The sequence below is a fragment of the Geotrypetes seraphini genome, chromosome 5 (assembly GCF_902459505.1).
Source record: "Geotrypetes seraphini chromosome 5, aGeoSer1.1, whole genome shotgun sequence".
In the NCBI taxonomy this organism is placed as follows: domain Eukaryota; kingdom Metazoa; phylum Chordata; class Amphibia; order Gymnophiona; family Dermophiidae; genus Geotrypetes; species Geotrypetes seraphini.
Window position 1 is genome coordinate 91,262,782 of NC_047088.1, and position 25,907 is coordinate 91,288,688.

General features: G+C 43.4%; 1 protein-coding gene across 3 annotated transcripts in view; it reads right to left on the reverse strand.

The window, feature by feature from the left end:
• Window positions 1-7,726: 7,726 nt before the first annotated feature.
• The window catches only part of SH2B1 (SH2B adaptor protein 1), a 91,155-nt gene continuing 72,974 nt past the window's right edge, over window positions 7,727-25,907 (reverse strand). The window contains exons 9-10 of one of the 3 annotated variants that reach the window (XM_033944652.1): window positions 8,677-8,776; window positions 7,727-7,854 (exon numbers count right to left, since the gene is read on the reverse strand). In XM_033944652.1, the coding sequence (XP_033800543.1) occupies window positions 7,836-7,854; window positions 8,677-8,776 (119 nt within the window). In that variant the 3' untranslated portion in view covers window positions 7,727-7,835. Of the gene's footprint in view, window positions 7,855-8,676; window positions 8,777-25,487; window positions 25,532-25,907 lie in introns of those variants that run through there. The other 2 variants (XR_004539463.1, XM_033944653.1) reach the window with 2 other exon arrangements.

Sequence of the window (25,907 nt, forward strand, 5' to 3'; positions counted from 1 at the left end):
ATTAAAAAAAACAACCTCACACTTACAATACAATCTTTCACTCTATACATTCAATCACAAGACCTTGAACCAAAGAGTAGAAATCCATAATGGGAAAATAACTGTTGCCACTACTAGAATCCTTCCCAAATAATGTATTGTTTCAGACAGCAGATTACAAGTATAAGAGAGAGAAAGCTGCCTCCAGTCTTAATACTGCCCATGGACTTGGCTAATGAAAGAGAGGAGGAAGACAAGGAGAACAGATAAAGTATGAGGTTGTAATACTGATTATGGAGAGATTAACAAATAAAAAGAATAGAGGACATTAGAAAAATGCCCCCCCCCCCAGTTGAATTTGTTTTTTTAACACAAAGAAAACTGAAAATACAATTAAGGAGCTGTCAGCATCTATACAGAATCTGGTTTTACAGCTCAGATTTAAACTTTTAGCCATAAAGTATAGCTGCATACCTGTAACAGAGATTCTCTGCAGACAGTACGGAAATGCAACCATACTTGTGGTAATGTCATCCATAATGGATCCACTGTGCCAGAGCTCTCCTTTTGGCTCCTCCTGATCATGTGCAAGACTTCCAGAACTATTAGTGGTCCCTGTTCCCCTAGGTCTGTCTCTTAGCTAAATCACAAAAGTCTATTTGAGTACATACCAAATGTGTTGAGGGGGCATACAGTGGGGAAAGTGTGGCTTCGTTTCCTTGCTGTCTATGAGAATTTCCATCACAGAAACTATGCTTTCTCCACAGAAAAGCAGGGACCAGGCAGGCACAATTGCTATGAAAGTTAACAGTTGAGGGTCACTTTGCAGTCGCATGGAAGTTCTTGTGTGACCCTCATAGAAGGGTGGAATGAAGACTATTAGGCAAATAAACTGCAAAGAATGAAGGCTGTCTCTAACAGAGGCTGCATGAAGGCAATATTGCTTGATGAAGGTACCAAGTGGCAGCTCTAAAAATGTCTGTAATGGGAGTAGCTCTGAGATGAGTCTTCAGGGCTTCTGTGACCTAAAACAGGTGTGACCCAACTTTCAGTGGGGGAAAATCATCTGGTTGACAGTAACAGGAAGAGATGCGGTCCAATACCCAGTTATAGATGGTGTGTTTGGAGGTCAGAATGCCTGGATTATTTAGATAGAAAGTCACAAAAAAGTTGTGAAAAACAACCCAATTCCACCATGCCTTTCAGGTGGAAAAAGAGGGCATTTCAGCAGTCCAAGGTATAAAGAGTCTGCTCTGCTATGGAGGAACATAGGCTGGGAAAAAAGGAGAGCAGCATATGTTGGTTGAGATGAAAATCTGGGACAACTTTGGGAAAGAACCTGCAGTAGATGCAGTTTTGGGGGGGAGAAACTAAAGGTAGAGTGGTAGGTGACCAATGCTTGAATCTCACTGATGTGTCCTGAGGACATTATTGCAATTAATAAAACAAAATTTTCCAAGTTAAATGCATGAGGGAAGCCAGGCCAAGAGGCTCATATAGCAGCAGCATGAGTTGAGTAAGGATAAAGATCAGGTCTTATGCTGGTGCTCATGTACAAAGTGTAGAGTTGAGGTTGATGAGCCCCCTTACGAAAACCAATACAAGTAGTTGACAAGAGATGGATATGTCATCAACTGAGTCATGACAGGCTGCAACTGCTACAAAATGCACATGGATGTAGTCTTGAGAGACAAAAGTTAAGTTGACACCTGAGACAGGGTTCACACAAGGAGATCCGAGATGGCCGAGGATGCCCAGCATGAAAAGTGGGACCATCTGAAGTGGTAAATTATTTGGGTGGTAAGTTTCCTGATCTCTTGAAATAGTAAAAGGTTGTACAGTATTGTGCACCCAATCTCCAGCTGCTCAACTTCCAAGCAATAAGGGAGAGAGAAAAGCTAAGGTCAGGATGCAGCAATTACCCATTGATCTGTGAGTGCAGGTTTGGCTTACTGCCCAGGGGAATTGGCTGAGCAACACAGAGCAAGATATGGGGAAACCAAATCCACTTGGGCTAGCAAGGTACATCCAGAATGAGCTAGGCTCTAACCCATAGTGCTTTCTTCAGAACCTGAGAGACCAGTGGGGTAGGGGATATGCATGGAGCAAACCCAGGGCCCATAACTTATTGAATGTATTGCAGAGACATCTGGCAGAGAAAACAGAACTTGGCACACTTTGCTTTCTCCGAAGTGGCAAAGAGACAAGAGTAAATGCTATCACCTGATCGAAAAACTGCTTCTGGGGGGGGGTGGGTAGAACTCCTTGTCGAGGGTATCTGGGATATAAGTAGCCTATATGGAGGTGGGAATGCCAAGTACAAGGTGCTAGATATGCTGACCTTCAAGAGCCTGAGCCTCCTTGTTTGTTTACATAGAACATGGCCACCTGGCTGTCCATCCAGATGAGTACCAACTTGTTCTTGAACCAGGGGTGGGAGATTCACATAGCATAAAAAATTGCCCAGAGTTCAAACCAGTTAATGTGGAGCATTTGTTCCTGAGTGGATCACAAGGCCTTGAATCCTGAGATGTAGCAGATTGGCTCCCGAGCTGTACAGTGAGGTTGCACAAGTTGAACAAATAGCTGATTGTGAGATTGGCCAAAGTACCACAACTGGAGGGAACAGTTGAGGTATTGTGATAGCAGAACCTGCTAGGAGAGAGGCTGATGGCTTTGGGTCCAGTGAGTTGAAGTGCTATTGCAAAGGGTGCATGAGTAGTCTTACATGTGGCACAGTGTGGACAGAGGCTGCCATATGGCAGATAAATCAAAGAACATTGCATGCAGAGGTGTGCCACACCTTGCATAGGCAGCTATACAGTGCACCAAGGAAGGCGGTGAGTAGGAAGACCTTGGCCTGCATTGCATCTATAAGGATTCCAATGAACAGAAGTGACTGCATCTTTGCGAGTCAGAACTTCAAAGTTGATTAGAAATCCCAGCAACTGGAGGTGGTGTGTAGTTGCTTGAAGTGCTTTAATGGCATGTTCTTTGGATGATGTATAAAGGTATGAAAACTCAAAGTGGACATCTTTGCAGAGGTAGACAGCTGCCACTAGCAGGCACTTTGTGAAGCATCTAGGAGCCAAGGTGAAGCCAAAGGGGAAAACTGGATACTGGAAATGTCACCTGAGAAACTTGAAGTGCCAGTGCTGAGAATTGATCAGGATGTGGGTACAGGAATTCTTGAGATCTAGGGCTACATGCCAACTGTTTTGGTTAATAAGAGACACAGCATCATTGCAAAGAGTTCATGCAGAATTTTTCTTTATGGATAAATCTGTTGAGCCCTGCAAGGATTGGGTGGAGCCCTCCCAAATGTTTCAGAATGAGGATGAATTGCGAGTAGAATCTGTTGCTTATCCTGGGAGCACTTCCCAATATACACCTTGTGCAATAAATTGTCAAGTTCCACAAGAAGGCTAATTCTAAACTAGGGCAAGGATGGTTTTCAGAGAAATTTTGGAAAATCTTACTTAAACTTATCCCAAAAGGAGTGGACCAATCCCAACCAGCAAGCTACAGAATGGTAGCAAGAATACCTTTTATGATGAAATTGACAGAGTTTGTAGTCACCTCTCAGCTAAACAGAACTGTACTGTACAGTGGACTCTACTATCGTCCTCCTAATATGGGTTTAGAAACCTACATAGTACTGAAGTATGCTTGATAGATCTAGCATCTAGGGTACGACTGGTATTAAGAATAGGTGAACAAATGATACTATTACAATTTGATGTCTCAGCCGCATTTGATACAGTAAATTCACACTCTGCTGCTAATAGATTATCTGAAATAAGAATTTCAGGACTGGTATTACAATGGTTCAAAGGCTTTTTGATGAAAACGCTACAAATATTAAAAGATAGATCTTTCTCTGACTTCTGGTCTCCAGTATGCAGTGTACTGCAAGGATCTCCTATTTCACCACTATTATATAATATCTTTATGACAACACTAAATTTGATTGATCTCAGACCTGGGGGGAATGGCTCTTTTCATATGCAGATAATGCCTTTCTATTAATTCCTATGGATCTGAATCAAGCAAACATTATCTAGAGCATTACTAAAATGAAAAAAACCCTAATTATTATAGTTTGAATAACACATACACACCTAATTCCATCTACCATTGATCTGACAAATGGCACTAGCTGTAACATTGAGAAATCCTCAAAAGATCTGGAAGTCACTTTAGACAGTTCGTCAAGTTTTGAAGACCATGTTAACAATTTAGTCCAGAAATTCTGTCTTACTAACTATACAGAAGTTAAGGAGGATCAGATCCTACTTCTTCCAACAACACTACAGGATACTAGTACAGTTGACTATACTAGATGACTGCAATGCACTACTTTTAGGAATTTTCTGTGAAACAAATGAAAAAAACTTCAGTTGATACAAAACACAGCAGCAAAGCTCATACATTACAAATCAAGATCTGACCATGTCATTCTGCTGCTTATAGAGCTACACTGGCTACCGATAGAAAAGCGAATAGAAAGACGACAGTTTCCTGATGGTAGAGTTGTCCTTGATTTGAGACAATATCTTTAACCTTGTTCCTGAGGCAGTGTATGTCTGCTAGGCCCTGAGCCATGCCATGTGACCAGAAGTAATAACTGTTGCAGTTACACGAAATGATGTATCATAAGCCATATGGATATGATAAGTAGGCTCCTTAAGGGTGCAGTTGAGAATAGAAACCAGGCAAGTTGGCTTCTAAGGCTAGAGAAGTTTCTTCCATTTGGCACAGTAGGATAATGCTGGTAGTGCCACTATTTTAAGGGAGAACATAGTTATTTAGTACTGAGCTCTAGGGTCTTTTCCAGGTGGGTCAGAAAAATAGTTCCTGGAGATGCATTCTGCTTTACCACAGGATTCCTACACCACTAAGTGGTGGGAGAGTTGATTGTGTTCAAGGCCTCAGACTTTATACAAGTACATCTTGTATTTAAATTCTAAGCACTGGGAGGTAAGGTGCCCAATATTCAAGAGTAAGTCCTGGATGATCTAATGCACAGGAAGAGCAAGGACCTCCAAGTGTCCTACAAGACACTTTGATCTGCAGGAGCCTGAGAAGGGCTGAGATTTAGGGCTTTGGTGATTTTTTTTAAGGAATTTGAGATAGGAGCAGTTGTCCTGCTGGCTATGAGGGCTCTCTGGCACCACACAACCTACAAAGGATCCAGCACATCTGCTTCTTCCGATGCTGTCCCCTTACCCTGAACGGATAAGCAGAGAGGGGAATAAGAATAATAGATTTGAAGGAAGAAGGATGGATCCTTTCTGAGGGAGGAGGAGGAGGGAGAATTTCAGCAGCAGAGGGATCTGTGAGCTCTCCATGGTCTGGGGCATGCTTGGCTGTGGTGCATCTATGAGAGAGGTGTTTTGGACGAACTTCTGCAACAGGGAGAATAGGACCTCATGTGCAACCAATCCTCCTGGAGCAACAATGGGAAGTACTGGGCCAACCACAGGTAGTCTCGTTTCTGGCAAGAGGAGGGGGTGCTGTCATATCAGTGATGGCCTTGATGCGGAATTTTCCCTTGCCTTTGGGCTTCTTATAAGCCCCCTTGTCACTAAACTCCAGCAAGCACATGCCTGAAGCCTGCAATGATTGTTTTGTGGCTTTTGTTGAGTAAGTGGTGTCACAGTGGTTACATGCCAACTATAGATGGTGTGATGAGGGCCCCTTGGATGCTGGTGGATATCTAAGTAGTGTGGGGATGACGCAGTGGCTCAGAGACTACTATTGCTGCTGCTGCTGCTGCTGAACCCTCCCCTCCCCAAACCAACTGCAAAGGAAAGAATACATCTAGTTGAACAGGAGAGGAACTGGAAGCACTACAGCCCTTTGAAGTGTTGTCTGGTGGGGTAAGGGAATGGTAGAGATGGGTCCGATGAGGAGGTCATGGTGGCCATACTGGAGCTGGAAAGGAGTATGCCTTTCAAGCCACAGGATGAGGCATCACTGCTGACAGGTGGAACTAGCAGGCACTTGCAAAGTCTGAAATGGCTTCTTGCCTTTTCATTTTGGTTTAACCCTTACCGGTGTCAGAAGGAGAATGGCAACAGTTGTGGAACACAGATTGTTTAGACTGATGAGAGGAGGGACAATAACCAATGTGGGACGCCTAAGGTTCCTCTTGAGTGGGAAGAGAGCTGTAACAAAGTGGATCCATCATGGATCAGATGGACACTAATATACCTGTATGTTCCCTGCTTGATTGTAGAGAACAAAAAGGGGATTACACCTTCCCTATCCCCTTTTTATTGGCTGCAAATACAATGTTTCTAAATCATTCACCATCATGTTTGGCAATAAGAAAAATATTTCTCAAAGATCAATTATACAGAAGAAGTTCTAAAGTAATAGGCCAGGAACCCTCAATTCAAAGCCTATAAGAAAAGTCAGAACCTCAGCCCCGTGCTGACAAATAAATGATTGCCCTTTCCTTTGTAGGAACTAGTCTCAAACCCAGGCTTGAAGGTTTTCAGGACTAGAGCCTCATGGTCAAACCAGGAGCAATAAAGAACCACAGAACATCATCTGCTGGTCAGATGCTAGTCTCACGTCAAGGCTCTGAAGTCTAAAGAGACCAGAACCTTGCTAGCACCTTGTTAAATAAAGCGGTTACATTCTCTTTAAAAGCAGCATTCCTTAATCTGTCCTAGGAGCTCCTACAGGTCTGGGTTTCAGGTTATCCACACTAAGAACCATGAGGCCTACAAAAGCATAAAGGAAGGAAATGCAAACCTTGCTCATGCATTTTCATTGTGGATATCTTGAAAAGCATCCTGAGTAAGGGGCTTCTCTATAATATGGATTGGGAGCCACTGCTCTAGACCAGCATGAACAGAAATCCTGACAATTCTCAACATGCTTATCCTGGACACTGATCAATCCAATACACAAAGGCATGCTGCCATTTGTAAAAGGACCCCAAAATTGGTATTTTATCGATTCATGGAATAATCACAGGCCTTTATAAAAGTTTAGTCCCAGGGCAAGAAAAATCTTGATTTTGTAGCTGTCCAGTATAGTCCCAAAAAACAAACATGCGCTAATGGCAGTAATTTTTTCTATGAAATCCCTAGAAAATAAAATACTGCCATTTCTCCAACTGAAGCAAGGGAAGGAAATTACAAAAAACAAAACAAAACCCAAAACTCCACAACACAGAGCATCTGATATCACTTGTCAGAGACTGCATTAACATTTCACACCTTTTATAATGTCTCTGGAATATAATACTGCTGCATCTCTTTCTGTATAACACATTAGTAATATGTCATAGCAGTGAGGTTTACATGCCCCCAAGAGTGGCAAGTAGGACATTTCTGCCTCAATACTACCATATTATAAAAACAATAGTACATCACTTGGCTCGCTCCCTCTCACTCTGGTATGAGCTAGTGATGCAACAGCAAGGTAGTAGATGCTCTCCGAATCTCCTTTTCATAGCAGCAACCTGGTAGTGAAATGAGGAACAAGAATCTTTCTATTCACAGGTGATAACTAGTTTTCCTCAGACAAATGCATACTGGTTTTCCACAGCTCTGGCTCGTAGTGTTATGTTGCTGCTATCACCAGATTCCTCAGGACTGGTGCTCCCTGGCTCAAACTGCTGTAGATACACAGATCCCATTACAGCTGCATTTTCCTCCATCTCATCCAACCCTTCGTCTTCCTGAGTGTTGGGAGGGTCTGGAGTGAGTCTGGGGATGGTGGTTTCTGAGTAGATACTGCCTCCTGTTGGAGAAGCACTGAGGATGTACCATGAGGGCTGGAGGGAACCTTCTAGGCTCTGTTGTCGTGATGGAGGATGAGGTGGCAGAGGGGGTGGGTTACGAGAGATGCTCAGTTCTAGGGGAAAAAAGGAAAGGAAAAACAAGTTGCATATTAATTCATTCCCTCTTTCAAGAATGGAACTGATGCCAATGATACATCAAATCAGGAAAGGCATAGGCTATGCATCTTCAGTTCCTTATGATAAAGCCCAACTGGGGAACTTTACAATAGTAGTATATTAGTTAAGTGCATCATCTAGTTTCTTCTGCATCACATTTGCCAAAGCTTGAATCAACTATTAGTAACTAAGGTGAGAGAAAAAAAAAAGAGAGAGAGAGAGAGTCAGGATGACGATCTCTCACACATCCCTCATAATCCCCAGCATGGAAATTTGAGGGAAAGATCTGGTCTCTTTCTGGATGGAGGATATGCAAACAGATAACAGCCAGGCCAGTTCTGGAGGATGCAAAGTCTAACACTGTATTAGCAGTAGCAAGGATGACACCAAAGATATGAGCATTTCACATTCATTGAAAACTTGTTCACATAATACAATCCTCTCAGCAACTGGATATGTTAATACGGTACAATTGGAGAGTTGCTGCCTGTAGAATTCAGGCAATCCACATCTGCAGCTCAGAGTGTGGATTTCCCCAAACTCATTTCTTCCCCAGCCAACACTGTGAGCACACAAAATGGAAGCAGAAAGAAGTGTGAATTGTGAAACACTTTTTCTAGTTTTGTGATTACTGGATGTATGAATATGGCTCCATATGTGCAAGGAGCTTGTGCTAAAGTAAAAGGTTTCTGCAGATTCTCTTCCCTTCAGGTCATCAGGTATTTCTTAGACTTCTAGGAGATGCATATGAGGTATGAATGAAGAGATTACACACTTACAAACAATCACTCGCTCCAATGGAGATGGGGTTAGATGGTGAGTCTGGGAGACGATGAGCCACCTCACATACTGTCGATCTACTGCCTGCCCTCTCTCGGCCTGCAAAGATGGACCAAGAGAACAAAGAGGCCAGTCAGAAAGGAGAAGAAGCATGGGACAGTGAGGTAGTGCAGTCATGGCAAGGGCTAAAATGTGCATCAGAAGAAATATAAATGAAGCAAAGCAAAAAAAGATATTATAAATGCAGGAGCAGCCTCCCAATACACCAACCTCACCAAAACATTAATGAAAGCAAAGCACACCAACAGCACATTTTCACCCAAACCAGTCACACATAGCAAATCACCACACATGCAATGGTACATTCACAACTTGCATCACATACTAACTACATCCTCAGGGTCGTTCACACGTAGCAACACAAATCGTACAAACTGTATCATTACACTCACACACATGCACTTGCAAAAAGTACGGAAACATATGAACTGCGAGGCATCTGCTAGGATAAAAGTGGAGGAGAGAGGAAAAAAGGTAAAATGTTGCCACAGTGCAGAATAAATGCAGTAACACAAAACAAAAAAAATAAAGCTGCTTTGTCAACAGCCAGTAGAAATAAAACATTTATTAAAAGAGCAACTTCAGATTCAAATACAGCTCAGAATGTTCAAGACAGTCAAACACCCAACATGTTTTGGCACAAAGTGTGTCTAAGGCAGGGGTGTCAAACTCAAATCACATAAGGGGCCAAAACCTAAAACACAGGCTAAGTTGCGGGCCGGATTTTTAATTAAGATACTTACTCCCTCCTTTCCTGACACACAGAATGGGCCCCAGCGCCGGCGGCTGCTCCAATGTGCACAAGACTTCTGTGAGTGTTGGATCAATCGCCGCCATCAATACTCACGCTGCGCACCAGCAAAGGAGGGGGGTTAGTCTTTGTATAAGTATAGGGATACAACCTCTCCAACCCCACACTGGCTACAAAATAAATAAAAAAGACTTTTCCTCTCTTTTAGGTCCAAGTTCACGCTTGCTGCCTAACACCAGCTCTAGCAAGATACACATTTCAAATCTAACATATTGTAATCACAAAATAGAAAATAAAATTATTTGTTCTACCTTTTGTTGTCTGGACATTTTGCTTTTGGTCCCAGTTTCTCTTTCTGATTTTGTCTAACTTCTAATTCTCTTTCCAGTGTCTGCTGTCCATTTTTTTCTCCTCTTCTCTCTTGCTCCAGTCCTTGTCTCCAACATATTTATTTTTCCCTTTCAACTTTTCTCCTTTTTTCTTTTCTGCCTCTATCCACTCAAATCTCACCCTCTTTCTCATCCTTCTCCTTTTTAAATTTTCAGCTACCTATCAATTTTCCATCTCCAGATCCAACTTCTCTCCCTTTCTCTTCCCAACTGCCCCCATCCCATCTCTCCCCCCCTGTCTGCCTGCCTCCCTCCCTCCCTCCCCCAAGGTCCACCATTTCTCTCTTTCTCTTCCAACGGTTCTCCCTTCAAGTATCTTTTTCCCTCTTTCACCACACTACCCCAGGTCCAAACTCTCTCCCTTCATCTCGTTCGCTTCACAGTCCAGCATGCCTTTCCCTCCAGTGCCAGTCCCTCTCTCCTCACAGCCCAGCTTGCCTTTCCCTCTGGCGCCGGTCCAATGTCGCCGCCAAGCCTCAGCAATTCAGCAATGTTGTACATGGCTCCCTCTCCTGCTTTTCGCCTACCGCATCTGTCTCCAATGACGCGCAACTTCCTGTTTTTGCCCGGGTGGACTGCGGCGGACAGAAGGCAGGAGGGGGAGCCACAGACAACACTGCCGAATCCGGCAGATTTTTGGGTGCGATGATGATGTCAGACCAGCGCAGGAGGGAGGACATGTCGAGCTGTGAGAAGGGGCAGTTTGGGAGCATTGCCACGGGCCACATAAAAAGGCTAGGCAGGCTGGATCTGGCCCGTGGGCCTTGTGTTTGACACATGTGGTCTAAGGGCAAATTTAAAAATCATTATCAGGACTATGATCCTACTTAGGAAAACACATGAATATTTTCTAGAAAGCTTTTACTGACAAATTAACAAATGAAAACACTCAAGTAGAAAAGGAAGAAAAAGTAGGGATAAACTAAAGCAAAAGTTTAAATTACACTCACACTGTTATAAAATTATCAGAATTAGGCATAATAAAATTCTTCATAAAAAATATTTGATGAAAACACCTGACATTTTCAATAGTTGCTCACAATGAACACCCAGTACATAGTGCATGATGTTAATTTCATCTATAGTTTTCTCTACATTTATGTACAGTATACATAAACCTCCTCGTATAGAAAAAAAATTATAAGAACACAACCAGACCACTCAAATTAATCTTTCAAGGACTGTATAGTACCAGATTATTAGAAAGCAAGTTATTAGAAATCTATATAATAAAAAATCTTATAGAACTGACGCAAAGGCACATAAACAGCATGATAACACATAGCAGTATTAGATACAATATAGCAGAGATTCTACTGTACATACATAGAAACAGAAAAGGGCCCTAGCCCATCAAGTCTGCCCACTCTACTAACCCACCCCCCTAAGTCTACTCTCCTAGACATCCCGTGCCAAATGACCCAATACCTTGACTTGACCCTCATAGGGATCCCATATAGGCATCCCATTTATTCTTAAAATCTGGCACGCTGTTGGCCTCTATCACCTGTACTGGAAGCTCATTCCAATGATCAACCACTCTTTCGGTGAAGAAGTACTTCCTGATGTCGCCATGAAATTTCCCGCCCCCGAATTTGAGCGGATGCCCTCTTGTGGCCGAAGGTCCTTTGAGAAAGAAAATATCATCTTCCACCTCGACAAGTCTGGTGACGTATTTAAATGTCTCAATCATGTCTCCCCTCTCCCTACGTTCTTCGAGAGTGTAGAGCTGCAATTTGTTCAGTCTCGCTTCGTACGAGAGACCCTTGAGCCCCGAGACCATCCTGGTGGCCATCCGTTGAACCGACTCGACTCTTAGCACATCTTTATGGTAATGTGGCCTCCAGAATTGCACACAATATTCCAGGTGAGGTCTCACCATGGTTCTGTACAATGGCATTATGACTTCAGGTTTCCAGCTGACGAAACTTCTACGGATACAACCCATCATCTGCCTTGCCTTAGATGAAGCTTTCTCCACTTGATTGGCAGTTTTCATGTCTGCACTGATGGTTACTCCTAAATCTCGTTCTGCTGAAGTCCTAGCTAACGTCTCACCATTCAAGGTGTAAGTTCTGCATGGATTTCTGCTACCGAGGTGCATGACCTTACATTTCTTAGCGTTGAAGCCCAGCTTCCAGGTCGAGGACCAGATGTTCCAATATAAGCAGGTTCTGCGCCATACTATCCTGCAAATTGTATTCGCTTACTATATTACAAAGCTTGGTGTCATCGGCGAACGATATTATTTTACCTTAAAGCCCTTGAGTCAGATCCCCTATGAATATGTTGAAAAGGAGCGGACCCAAGACTGAGCCCTGCGGTACTCCGCTGGTCATCTCCGACGTCTTAGAGAGGGTACCGTTAACCACCACCCTCTGAAGTCTGCCACTTAGCCAATCATTGACCCATGCAGTTAGTGTCTCTCCTAACCCCATCGATTTCATCTTGCTCAATAGCCTGCGGTGTGGGACGCGGTCAAAAGCTTTGCTGAAGTCCAGATACATGATGTCCAGGGACTCTCCCAGGTCCAGCTTTCTTGTTACCAAGTCAAAGAAGCTGATGAGATTGGATTGGCAGGACCTACACCTGGTGAATCCGTGTTGATTGGGATCCCGTAGATTCCCCTCGTTCAGGATCGTGTCTAATTTACGTTTGATTAGTGTTTCCATGAGTTTACACACTATTGATGTGAGACTCACCGGTCTGTAATTTGCAGCCTCTGCCCTGCAACCCTTTTTGTGCAGAGGAACGACGTTAGCTGTTTTCCAGTCCAAGGGGACTCTCCCTGTACTTAGGGAGAGATTGAAGAGCACAGCTAACAGTTCCACCAGGACATCACACAGCTCCCTGAGCACTCTGGGGTGCAGATTGTCCAGTCCCATGGCTTTGTTCACCTTGAGTTTTGTCAGTTCGCTGTAAACTTTGCCAGGTGTGAACTCGAAATTTCAAAACGGGTCTTCCGCGCTTGGTTTTGCCTTCAACTGTGGACCGTGACCCGGTGCCTCACAAGTGAAGACTGAGCAGAAGTATTCATTCAGTAGTTCGGCTTTATCGGAATCTGATTCCACGTAATTCCCGTCCGGTGTTCTAAGGCGTGCTATCCCGTCTGCGTTTCTTTTCCTATCACTAATATACCTGAAGAAGGATTTGTCCCCCTTCTTGATGTTCTTTGCTAAAGTTTCTTCCACGCAAAGTTTGGCCTCCCTAACTGCCGTTTTGATCGCTGTGGACCTGGTCCTATATTCTATCTTAGCTTCCCTTTTCTCCGTACGTTAAGGAAATAAATGTTTTTTTCTTTTCTTTAACGAAGTACGAGATCTCCGCGGTGAACCATTGGGGTTTATTGTTTCTTTGCTGTTTATTTACTGTTTTTATATAGCGGCTAGTTGCTTCGTGTATGGCAGATTTCAGGGTTGACCACATAGCCTCTACATCACCAGTCTCAGCTTGGTCCTGCAGTGCCTGATGGACGAAACCTCCCATGCTTGCGAAGTCAGTGCCTCAGAAGTTGAGTAACTTTGTTTTCGTGTTTGATCTAGGGAAACCATATCATGTTGTGGTCGCTGGAGGCTAGCGTATCTCCTACTGAGACCTCCGAGACGCTATTTACATGTGGTCAGTACAGTATGACCCTTCTTATTACATAGATTCTAATAACTGGCTTTACATGAATTTGTTACTATATAGTCCTTGAAAGAGTCATTTGAGCGGTCTAATTTTTAGAATTTTTTCTATACCAGGTTTGTTTAATATGTATGCTGTTCTTCCTCTAACACAAGGAGTAGAAAGTTACATGGGGACAGAAATCAAGCCCATCTCCACAAGTAATCTCTTCTGTCCTCGCTCATACCAATAAACTTCAAAAGTAGTTATTTCATTTAATTATGCCACTGAAATAAAGGCTCTGGTAGAGACCCATTTACAAATAAGCAAAAACACTTTATTAATTTGGAAATATTAATTACATACTTTGTAAATGGGTCTCTAAATACTTCAGCTGATGAGGACCCTCAAGCTAATGTCAGCTGAGGACTTACTCTGAAGGTCACCAGGGGTCCCTTTTGCCAAGCTTAGCAGGCAGCAGCAGTATCCCCAAGTCACAAATGCTGGCACTTCAGTAGCTCAGGGATGCTGCCAGCGACTGCTATACTTGGTGGAGGGAAATTCTGGCTGCCTAAGGAGAGGTCCTCAGCTGGTGGTGCTTGGGTATCCCCACCAGCCACAACAAGGGTCAGCAAGTACTTCAACACTGGAGAAATAAAATCAGAAATGCATTTCCTTTTCTGCTGAACACAATACAAAGAGATCTGCTATATATATTTCCCAAAGCTAACATATTTTATTCAATAAATTCCTTTTTTTCACCTTTGTTGTCTGGAAATTTATTTTTCTATTAAGTTGGTTCCGGTTTCTCTTTTTTTGTGCTGACCTGTCTTCTGCAAATGCTACTTCAAGTGGTTGCTGTCCTTTTTTCCTCCAATCATAGTCCACCATGTCTTTCTTCCCTCCCTCTCACTGTACAGCATCCTCACGCCCTTCTATCCTGGATCATTCTCCCTCTTTTTCCCCTCTCCACTCCTGCACAGCATTTCTTCCTCTTACCTCCATCCCCATGGTAAAAGGACAAAACTGAGGGGAACTGGAAAGAGCACAGGAAGTATCAAAAAGAATGTCACCGTGTGGTCCAAAAAGCCAAAAGAGAGTATGAAGAGAGGCAAGCCAGGGAAGCACGAAATTTCAAACCGTTCTTTAGATATGTTAAAGTTAAGAAGCCGGCTAGGGAGGAGGTGGGACCGCTGGACGACGGAGACAGGAAGGTAGTGGTGAAGGAAGAGAAAGAGGTCGCAGAAAGACTTAACATGTTCTTTTCATCTGTATTTACAAACGAAGACACAACCAACATACTGGAACCTGAGCAATTCTTCAATGGAAATCAAGCAGAAAAATTAACATCCATGGAAATGAACCTTGAAGATGTACGCAGGCAGATAAAAAACTAAAAACTGACAAATCCCTGGGTCCGGATGGAATCCATCCAAGAGTTCTGAAGGAATTAAAGGAGGAGATATCGGAACTACTGCAGAAAATTTGCAACCTATCCCTGAAAACAGGCGTGATCCCAGAGGATTGGAAGATAGCCAATGTTACGCCTATCTTTAAAAAGGGATCAAGAGGTGACCTGGGAAACTACAGACCGGTGAGTCTGATCTCGTTTCCGGGGAAAATGGTCGAAGCACTGATAAAAGAAAATATCGATGAACATTTTGAAAGAAATGAACTTCTGATAACCAGCCAACATGGTTTCTGCTGGGGAAGATCATGCCTAACTAACTTATTGCACTTCTTCGAAGGAATTAACAAACGGATGGACCAAGGAGACCCCATAGACATCATATACCTAGATTTCCAAAAAGCCTTTGACAAGGTGTCTCATGAACGTCTACTCCGGAAACTAAAGAACCATGGGGTGGACGGAGACGTACACAGATGGATCAGAAACTGGTTGGCGGGTAGGAAACAGAGGGTAGGGGTGAAGGGCCACTACTCGGACTGGAGGAGGGTCACGAGTGGTGTTCCGCAGGGCTCGGTGCTCAGGCTGCTGTTATTTAATATATTCATAAATGATCTAGAAACAGGGACGAAGTGTGAGATAATAAAATTTGCGGATGACACCAAACTATTTAGTGGAGCTCGGACTAAGAAGGACTGCGAAGAATTGCAAAGAGACTTGAACAAACTAGGGGAATGGGCGACAAGATGGCAGATGAAGTTCAACATTGAGAAATGTAAAGTATTGCATGTGGGAAGCAGAAACCTGAGGTACAACTATACAATGGGAGGGATATTATTGAATGAGAGTACCCAAGAAAGGGACTTGGGGGTAATGGTTGACATGACAATGAAGCCGACGGCACAGTGCGCAGCGGCCGCTAAAAGAGCGAATAGAATGCTAGGTATAATCAAGAAGGGTATTACTAACAGAACGAAAGAAGTTACCCTGCCATTGTATCGGGCAATGGTGCGTCCGCATTTGGAGTACTGCGTCCAATATTGGTCGCCGTACCTTAAGAATGATATGGCGTTACTCGAGAGGGTTCAGAGGAGAGCAACACGTCTGATAAAAGGGATGGAAAACCTTTCATACGCTGAGAGATTGGAGAAACTGGGTCTCTTTTCCCTGGAGAAGAGGAGACTCAGAGGGGATATGATAGAGACCTACAAAATCATGAAGGGCATAGAGAGAGTAGAGAGAGACAGATTGTTCAAACTTTCAAAAAATATAAGAACAAGAGGGCATTCGGAAAAGTTGAAAGGGGACAGATTAAAAACAAATGCTAGGAAGTTCTTCTTTACCCAACGTGTGGTGGACACCTGGAATGCGCTTCCAGAGGATGTAATAGGGCAAAGTACAGTACTGGGGTTTAAGAAAGGATTGGACAATTTCCTGCTGGAGAAGGGGATAGAAGGGTATAGATAGAGGATTACTGCACAGGTCCTGGACCTGTTGGGCCGCTGCGTGAGCGGGCTGCTGGGCGCGATGGACCACAGGTCTGACCCAGCGGAGGCATTGCTTATGTTCGCTCACTGTCCACCATCTCTCCCTCTCATTCCCTCCCTTGCTGCAAAGGGAGTGGAAAAGGAGACAGAGGAATCCAGGGTGCATCTCTCTCACTCCCTCTACAGCCATGTCCAACATTTCTCCCTCTCTCATCCCTTGGTCTTTGGGCAATATCTTGCCCATCCCCATCAGCCCTATGCCCAACATTTCCCCTTCTATCAATCACCCTTCTCCAGGCCAAGCCACATTTTTCCCTTCATTTTCTCCACCAATGTCCATGATTCCTCCCTCTTGCATACCTTTTCATCTGTCCCACCCTTCTGTCACCACCACAACATCCAATATTTATTTATTTCTCCCTCCCTCCCTCCCTTCGTAGGTCTCTGTACCTCTTTTCTCCCTCCAAGCCCAAAGCCAAGGCTCTAACCAGGCCAGAATTAATTCGTCGAGGGCCCCTAGGCACACAAGTACACTGGGCACCTTGCCCTGCCCCACCCCACCATGTGCCCAGACGGAAACAGGAAGCTGCGTTAGAGGGAAGCTTTGGGCAAGCAGCACTGCTTGCAAAATTACAGTTCCCGTTTTCTTACTTACTCGCGTTGCTTGATTGTCTGTCTTACTTTCTGTTAATGGGGGGGGGGGGGGGGCCCGCATTGCTGATCGATGCTGGAGGGGGCCCATCGCTGTTTGGAAAAAACAATGTTGATGCCCTCCTTCATTGGGCCCCCCTGACCATTTCGGGCCTTAGGGGCTCAAACTCAGGGGCGGAAAATTTCATGGCGACACCAGAAAGTATTTCTTCACAGAGTGGTTGATCATTGGAACAAGCTTCCAGTGCAGGTGATCGAGGCAGACAGCGTGCCAGACTTTAAGAATAAATGGGATACCCATGTGGGAGAGATATTACGAGGGTCAAGATAAGGAAATTGGGTCATTAGGGCATAGACAGGGGGTGGGTAAGCAGAGTGGGCAGATTTGATGGGCTGTAGCCCTTTTCTGCCGTCATCTTCTATGTTTCTACTTGGCCTATTGGTTAATCCTGCCCTGGCTCTAACCCCTATCCAGGCTTAGACCCTGTTTTCTCTCTGCCAACCATGATTTCCCTTCCCCCCAAGGTCTTCCTGGGCACTGGGTCCAGCGGGAGGAATCTCGGGGACAGGAGCATGGCCCTCTCAGGGATGCTGCCTGCTCATCCTTAAAATTCCCCCAACCCTTCACTCCACCATATTTAAGGTATCTTCCTGCTGACTTAGCAGCCCTTTCGCTCCTGCCTTCTCACGGATGCATTCTAAAATGGCTGCCTGTGGCATTTCCAGTAATACCGTGAGGTCACGCAGCCATTTTACATTACATTACATTACTGACTTCTATTCCGCCTGTACCTTGCAGTTCTAAGCGGATTACATCAAAAGATAACTGGACATTTCCCGAAATAAGATTATAATTAATGGAGCTAGTTACAAGATAAGTGGAAGAATGAGAACGTCAGGAGCTGGAAATTTACGAGAAGGTTGCAGAGTGGATGCTGGTTACATTGTTGAGTCTTAGGGGGATATTACAGGTAGGGAGAGGGGAGAATAGCAAGGGGAAATGGAAAGGGGGGTTAGGATATCTGGATTAATTTTTTGAATAGTAGGGTTTTGATTTCTTTTTGAAAAGTTTTGAGATCAGTTGTTGCTGTCAGCAGGTTGGAGATGGAGGGGTCCAATTTTGCTGCCTGTGTTGCTAGTAGGTGGTCATACATCTTTTTGCGCTTAGTTCCTTTGAAAGGGGGGGTAAGAGAATGGGGACTGGGTTCTCCTTTGTCTGGATGAGAGGTTCCGGTTTAGGCGGTTGTTTAGGTGGGTGGGTGCCGTTCCGTTTAATGCTTTGAATAATAGGCAGTATAGTTTGAATTGAATGCTGGCTTGTATAGGTAGCCAGTGTGAATCTAGGTAGGCATTGGTGATGTGATCAAATTTTCCAAGAGAATAGATCAGTCTGAGGGCTGTGTTCTGTACGGTCTGTAATTGTTTTATTAAGTAGGTGGGGCAAGGTAGGTAGAGGATATTGCAGTAGTCCATTAGGCTTAGGACTAGGGATTGGACTATGAGTCTTGTTCTTTGTCAAAGAATTTTCTTATTTTGCGTAGGTTGCGCATGGTAAAAAATGCTTTTTGTGTGGTTTTGTTGATTTGAACCTGAAGGGTGCAGCATCTATCTATTGTTACACCTAGGAGTTTGAGAACGGGCTGTATGGGATATTTGGTGGTATTTATTTCTAGTTCGGTTATAGAAGGGGTTTTGTCCTTTTCAACCAATAGAAATTTTGTTTTGTCTGGGTTGAGCTTCAGTTTGTGGTCTATCATCCATTTTTCCACTGCTTCTAGTGTTTTTTCCAGGTTGTCTGTTGTAGTGGGGTCTTGTGAGTCGAAGGGGAGGAGTATGGTTATGTCATCTGCGTAGCTGAATGAAGTTATTTCTAGGTTGTCTAGAATGGTACCAAGGGAGAATATGAAGAGGTTGAAGAGCATGGGTGACAGTGGTGACCCTTGAGGTACTCTGCAGGGGTTGGTCCAGGGGTCCGATATAAAATCTTTTGTTTTTACTCTGTATGTTCTTGTTTTGAGGAATCCTTGGAACCAATTGTATACCCTGCCTGAGATCCCTATTGCTTCTAATATCTGAAGAAGTATAGAGTGGTCAACCAGGTCAAATGCGGCAGAGAAGTCGAGTTGAATTATCAGCATCCTTCTTCCTTTGCTAAGGTGCTGCCGGGCTATAACTAGTAGGGAAACTAGCAGTGTCTCTGTACTGTGGTTGGATCTTGGATCTGAACCCTGATTGTGTGGGGTGGAGTAGGTTGTGGTCTTCAAGGTAATTGGAGAGGTATTGTGCAACCAGACCTTCTATTAGTTTAACATATAATGGAATTTAGGCGATGGGTCTGTAGTTAGAAGGGGTATCTATTGGGCCTTTGTGGTCTTTCAGTATTGGGGTGATTATGATTTCTCCTTGGTCTTATGGGAATTGACCTTCCGTGAGTGTAGTTTGAATCCATTGCATGAGGCTAGCTCTAAATTTGGGGGAGGCATTTGTTAGCAGATATGAGGGGCAATTGTTCAGGTCGCATGACGCTTGACTATATTTTTTGTAGAGTCGGTTCATATCCGACCATTGTACCACTGGGAAGTTGGTCCAGTACCTGTCAGCTGCAGTGGCGTCATCTATTGTAGGGTTTATTATAATCTCGAGGTGGGTTGGTGAGTTGTTGAAGTAGGTTCTGATTGTGGTGATCTTGTTTTTGAAGTAGTCTGCTAGTTGGGTGGCTGTTGGAGGAAAGATTCCTTGAGTGGCTAGGAATGGCTTAGTGTCGGTGAGATTTTTTACTAGTTGGAAGAGTTTCTTTATGTCTATGGTTTCTGTGCCGATTAGTTTGGAGTAATAAGCTCTTCGTTTTTCCTTAAGTTTGACCTTGTATTGTTTTATTAGGTTTCTCCATGCTACTTTGGTGTGTTCTTGGTTCTTTTTTTTCCAGTCTCTTTCGAGGTGTCTGCAGTGTCTTTTTAGTTGTAGAAGTTCAGTGTCGAACCATTTGTCAGAAGATCTGCAGAGTTTGTGTTTTATCTTTACTGGGGCTAGCTCGTTCAGGGTTGTTTTGCTCAAGGAGCACCACTGGCAAATGAATACATTTTGGTCTATGGAGGGGTCTACTATGGCCCAGAATGTGGAGGGATCAATTTTTTGTCGGGTTTTGAAGGATGTTTTATGGGGTTCGTGTTGTTTGTGCTTTGTGCCCAGTTGATGCTAAAGGTGAATTTGTAGTGGTCTGACCAGAGGGAGGGATGCCAGGCCCCATTGGAGATATGAATGTCTGGTGTGTGGGGATGTTGGGACATGTAAGTGGCAATATCAAGTTGGTGGCCTTTTTCGTGCGTGGGTTGTGGGTAAAGAATTTGGTAGGAAAGTGCATTGAGGTATGAGAGTATGCCATCGACTTGTTTGGAGGTGTGGTCTTCTAGGTGGAGGTTTATGTTGCCGAGGAGCAGGTTATGTGTTGAGGTTAGTGAATTCCGGAAGATGAAAATCTTCAAGTTCGTGTTTTGTGGCGTTCCATTTTCCTGGAGCTAAGTAGCAGAGGATGCAGGTTATAGTGCCTTTGAGTGAGTCACTGGAGAGTTGGCAGGCTAGCAGGTCTGAGTGGGGGGTGGAGTGCTTGTCTAGGACCATTATATTTAGGATGTTTTTCACTAGGATGGCCAGACCTCCCCCTCGCTTTTTTTCTCGGCAGACTATTTCAAGTTTGTATCCCTTGGGACAGAATTCTGTTATGCTTGGGTCCGAGTCGGAGGAGAGCCAGGTTTCGGCTAGGAATAGGCAGCCTAACTGTTCTTTTACTATCCAGTCTTTTATTAGGTCTGTCTTTGGGCTGATTGATCGTTCATGTACACACATGGAATAGAGGTATGGTTTTTGTGGGGGTTGAAGATATACTTTGGGTGGAGGAGTTTTAGAAGGATCGTGAGGAGGCAGGAGCGAAAGGGCCATGCTCTTATGTTGAAGACCCCTGCTGGACCACCAGGTACTTCGGTAAGTCTGGGTGGCAGAAGAGCTGCAGGTTGCCAACCCTGCCCTAACCCATGCAGTAACTCTTCCCTCCCCCCTTCCCCACACCCCCTCCAAACACATACAGCATCTTTTTTCTTCTCTTCCCACCCATCCAAAGCCCATGCGCCTTCTTACGACACACTCCCTCTCTCGTTTCAGGCCACTGGCAGCGTTCCTTTCTTCTACATGCTACTGGCAGCTGACCCGAAGCCTTCTGATGCCAGTAGCATGGTGGAAAGAACGCTGCTGACGGCCTGAAAAGAGGGAGGGAGGGAGGGAGGAAGTGTGCCAGAGAAAGGCACCATCCCCACGAGATCCCATCCCCACGAGATCCCTGAACATAAACGACCCATTCCACAGGATCCCTGTAAGTCTAAGAGGAGGTCCCTGAAGACTCCACGGGATTCCCGTGGTCCCCGTTCAGCTCTAACAGGGATATGTACATAGATGTTGGCGAAAAACCTAAATAAAATTAACAATGGGCAGTGTGATCTGGGAGCTCATTGAGAGCAACTTTTGAAATTTTAGATTTTTGCACCAAATATAGTTTTCCATGAATAATTTTATTGTACCAAATTTTGATAATTTTATACTAGAGTACAATTTAAGCTTTTACCCCAGTGTTTTCCTTTTTTTTCTACGTGTCTGTTTTGTCAGTAAAAGTTTTCTAGAAAGTATTCTTTATATACCCTTTATGTGTTTTCCTAGGTGGGATCATGGTCCTGATAAGAGTGGCTTTTTAAAATTGCTCTTTAGTCTCTTGAAGGGTGTGTGTGACAGTTACTGTGTTATATGTTCATTTTGGCAATTGAGAGTATATTGATTTTTGGCAAAAGCCAGATCCTTCTAAATTTGACACACCGGAGAAATTTGCTTTATGCCACAATGACACCAGAAAGGTGCAGAGTGGTTATAAAAGGATCCTTGAAATATAGAAAATGTATCAGAAAATATGGGAGCCTACCTGGCTGGCATTGCCACATAGGGCAGGTAGCTGGTTGTTTAAATTGTTAAATGTGCTCCTTTAAGGGTGCTAATCTTTGTCTTGGGGGTAGGGTGGGAGTGAAGGTCATGGTTCTTTTGGTTTGGTGTGCAAGAGGTGGGGGGTTGGGATAGTGGGAAGCGATGCTGAGGGAGGGCAGGTTTGAAAGGGTTGAGGGGAAGTGATAGAAGTTTGTTTTATGCTATATAGTGTTATTTTGTTTAATACAACATGCTGTTTCTTGACAATTATAATTCAATTTTGGAACTATGCTCTGTAGTGTAGAGTGCTTTCATCTAAATTTGTAACAGTTCCTATGTTTTGCTTATGTTACTTTTAAGAATTTAAAAAAACATTTGCTCCTAAAGCAGGCATTCTGTGCCGAAACATGTCAAACATTTGATTATCTCGAACATTCAGATCCTTATTTAAAAACACTGAAACATGACAGCAGTTAAAGGCCAAATGGCCCATCCACAGTATCCACTATCTCCTCCATTCACTAAGAGATCTCACGTGCCTGTTTCATACTTTCTTGAATTCAGACAGTCTTTGTCTCTACTACCTCTACTTGGAAATTATTCCACGCATCTACCACCCTTTCTGTAAAAAAGTTATTTCCTTAGATTACTCCTAAGCCAATCGCCTCTTAACTTCATCCCATGCCCTCTCAACTCTGGAGTTTCTTTTCAAATAAGAGAGACTTACCTTGTGCATATTTATGCCAAGTAGGTATTTAAACGTCTCTATCTTAACTCTACTCTCCCACTATTCCTCTAAAGCAGGGGTCTCAAAGTCACTTCTTGAGGGCCGCAATCCAGTCGGGTTTTCAGGATTTCCCCAATGAATATGCATGAGATCTATGCACATGCACTGCTTTCAATGCATATTCATTGGGGAAATCCTGAAAACCCGACTGGATTGCGGCCCTCAAGGAGGGACTTTGAGATCCCTGATCTAAAGTATACATATTGAGATCTTTTAAGTCTGTCCCCATACGCCTTATGATGTAGACCACCGACAATTTTAGTAGCTTTCCTCTGACCCTATCTTGTTTTATATCTTTTTGGAGGTACAATATTCTAAATGAGGTCTCACACAGAAGCATCAATACACAGAAGCATCTTACAAGAAGCATCAATACTCCTTTTTTTTGTCCTACTGGCCATTCCTCTCCCTATGCACCCAAGCATCCTTCTAACTTTTGCTGCTGCCTTTTCAACTTGTTTGGCCACCTTAAGATCATCACATACTACTACACCCAAGACCCACTCCTCTTTTGTTTAGAAAAACTATACCATTCCCTTGGGTTTTTGCAGCCCAAATGCATGACCTTGCACTTCTTAGCATTAATCTTAGCTGCCAAACTTCAGACCATTCCTCAAGCTTCACTAGGTCCTTCCTCATGTTATCTAACTCCATTATCCACAAAGAGGCAAATCTTATCACAACCCTTCAGCAATATTGCTTACAAAATGTTCAAAAGAACAGACCCAAGAAACGAACCTTGAGGCACACCACTGATAAAATCCCTTTCCTCAAAGCGAACTTCAATGACTACTACCCTTTGTCGCCTTCCACTCAACCAGTTCCTGACCCAGTCTGTCACTTTGGGGCTCATACCAAGGGCAATCAATTTATTTAATAAATGACTGTGTGGAACACTGACTGTATCATTGACTGTATGGAACACTGTCAAAATCTAAATACACCTCATCTAGTGCTCTTCCTCTATTCTCTGGTCACCCAGTAAAATAAACTGATCAGATTTGTTGACAAGACCAGCCTCTAGTGAATCCATGTTGCCTCAGTCCTATAATCCACTGGATTCCAGAAACTTCACTGTTCTTTGTTTTAAAAGAGTTTTCATGAATTTACTTACCACAGAAGTCAGTCTTATGGGTTTATAGTTCCCTACTTATTCCTTACTTCCACTTTTGTGGAAAGGGACCACATCTGCCCTTCTCCAGTCCTCCGGTACCACTCCTGACTCTAGAGAAATATTGAAAAGGTCAGCAAGCGAAACTGCCAGAACTTCCCTAAGTACCCTCGGATGTATACCATCCGGTCCCATCGCTTTGTCCACCTTTAGTTTAGCAAGCTTCTCATGAACAAAATCCTCTGAAAAATTGATCAGGGTGTACCACACCTCCAGCCCTATTTGCTTTTGTCTTCTGCATTCCCGCTCCTGGAGCTTCAGCTGTGAACACAGAACAGAAATATTTGTTAAGCAATTCAGCCTTATCTCCATCAGCATCTACATATTCCTCCCCTTCACCTTTGAGACCCGCAATACCACTTTTACACTTCCTTCTATCATTAATATTTCTTAAAAAAAAGTCTTCCCCCTCCCCCCATTTTACCAAATTGGCTATTTTTTCTTCCATTTGCAATCTTTGCTTTCCTGAGTACTTAACCAGCCTCTCTCAACTTTTCCAGATATTTCTGCCAATCTTACAGTACCACTCCTGATTCTAGAGAGGCACTGAAAAGGTCAGCCAGTGAAGCTGCCAGAACTTCCCCAAATTCCTTCAGCACCCTCGGATATACACCATCCGGCCCCATCACTTTGTCCACCTTTAGTTTAGCTAGCTCCTCACAAACACAATCCTTTGAAAATCGATCAGGGTCTACCACACCTCCAGACCTATTTGCGTTTTTCTTCTGCGGTTCTGCTCCCGGCACTTCAGCTGTGAACACAGAACACAAATATTTGTTAAGGAATTCAGTCTTATCTTTATCAGCTTCTACATATTTCTCCTCTTTGAGTCTCATAATGCCTCTTTTGCACTTATTCCCATCACTAATATATCTAAAAAATGTCTTGCCCCATCCACATTTTACTGTGTCAGCTATTTTTTTTCCATTTGCATATTTGCTTTTCTAACTCCTCATTCTCTCAAATTTTCCAGATATTTTTGCCTGTCTTTCTCTTTCTGCTATCTTTTGTAGTTTATAAAAGCTAACCTCTTTTTCCTTACCTTCTTAGCTATGACTTTTGAGAACCAAAGCGGCCTTCTTTTCCTCTTACTTTCCTTAAATGGTTTGTTGCCCTTACAATAGCTACTTTAAGTTTTGCCCATTGCTTTCCTCATTCTTTCAGATGTTCCTGTCCAGACAACAATTCCTTGACGTAATCCTCCATCTGAACAGTTAGTTTTTTAAAATCTAGAACCTTCACTTTTGAATGAGCCCTCTTTACACCTGTCTTAATATTAAATCACACCATGTGGTGATCACTGGATGCCAAATTTGTCCTTGAAGTTGCTCTTTTAATACACTTATTTCTACTAGCTGTCAACAAGGCTATTTTGTCGTTGTAAAAGTGAATGCAGAAATAAAACAAAACAAAAACCACAACTGTTCTCATCTTCACAATTACTACCAGAATAGAACCCATCTAAGCATTCATCCACTAACATATACCTTGTGCATATTGTTCTCATCACCTCTCACTGTCATGGACTCTGCAAAGACTTCTGACACAATCACAGTTTATAGGGAATCCTGATGTTCACCATAATCTGCAAAGATTCCTGGTATGCTCAGCAACTATACCTTTTACACCATTACACAACTCATTCCGATTCCCAACACACTTAAGCACTGCTTGTACAAAATCTCAGTCATTTAATCTATACTTGTCATGGAACATTTTGCCACAAAGAATGCAATGAATCTTAACACGATCAGCAACACATAGATGTCACCTAACAATGGTGCAGAACAAGAAAACAGATTTTGAAATGCCTGAAAGGAAGGATTCTCTGTCACTGCAAGAAACAAGAGCTTATAGGCAGGACAATTCACTCTACTGGCATTTAACAGGTGAAGTGTGTGCACTCTTATCTCTGCTATATAAGTTACAGTGAGGTGTGTGCAATCTCTTAGTGCCAGAGC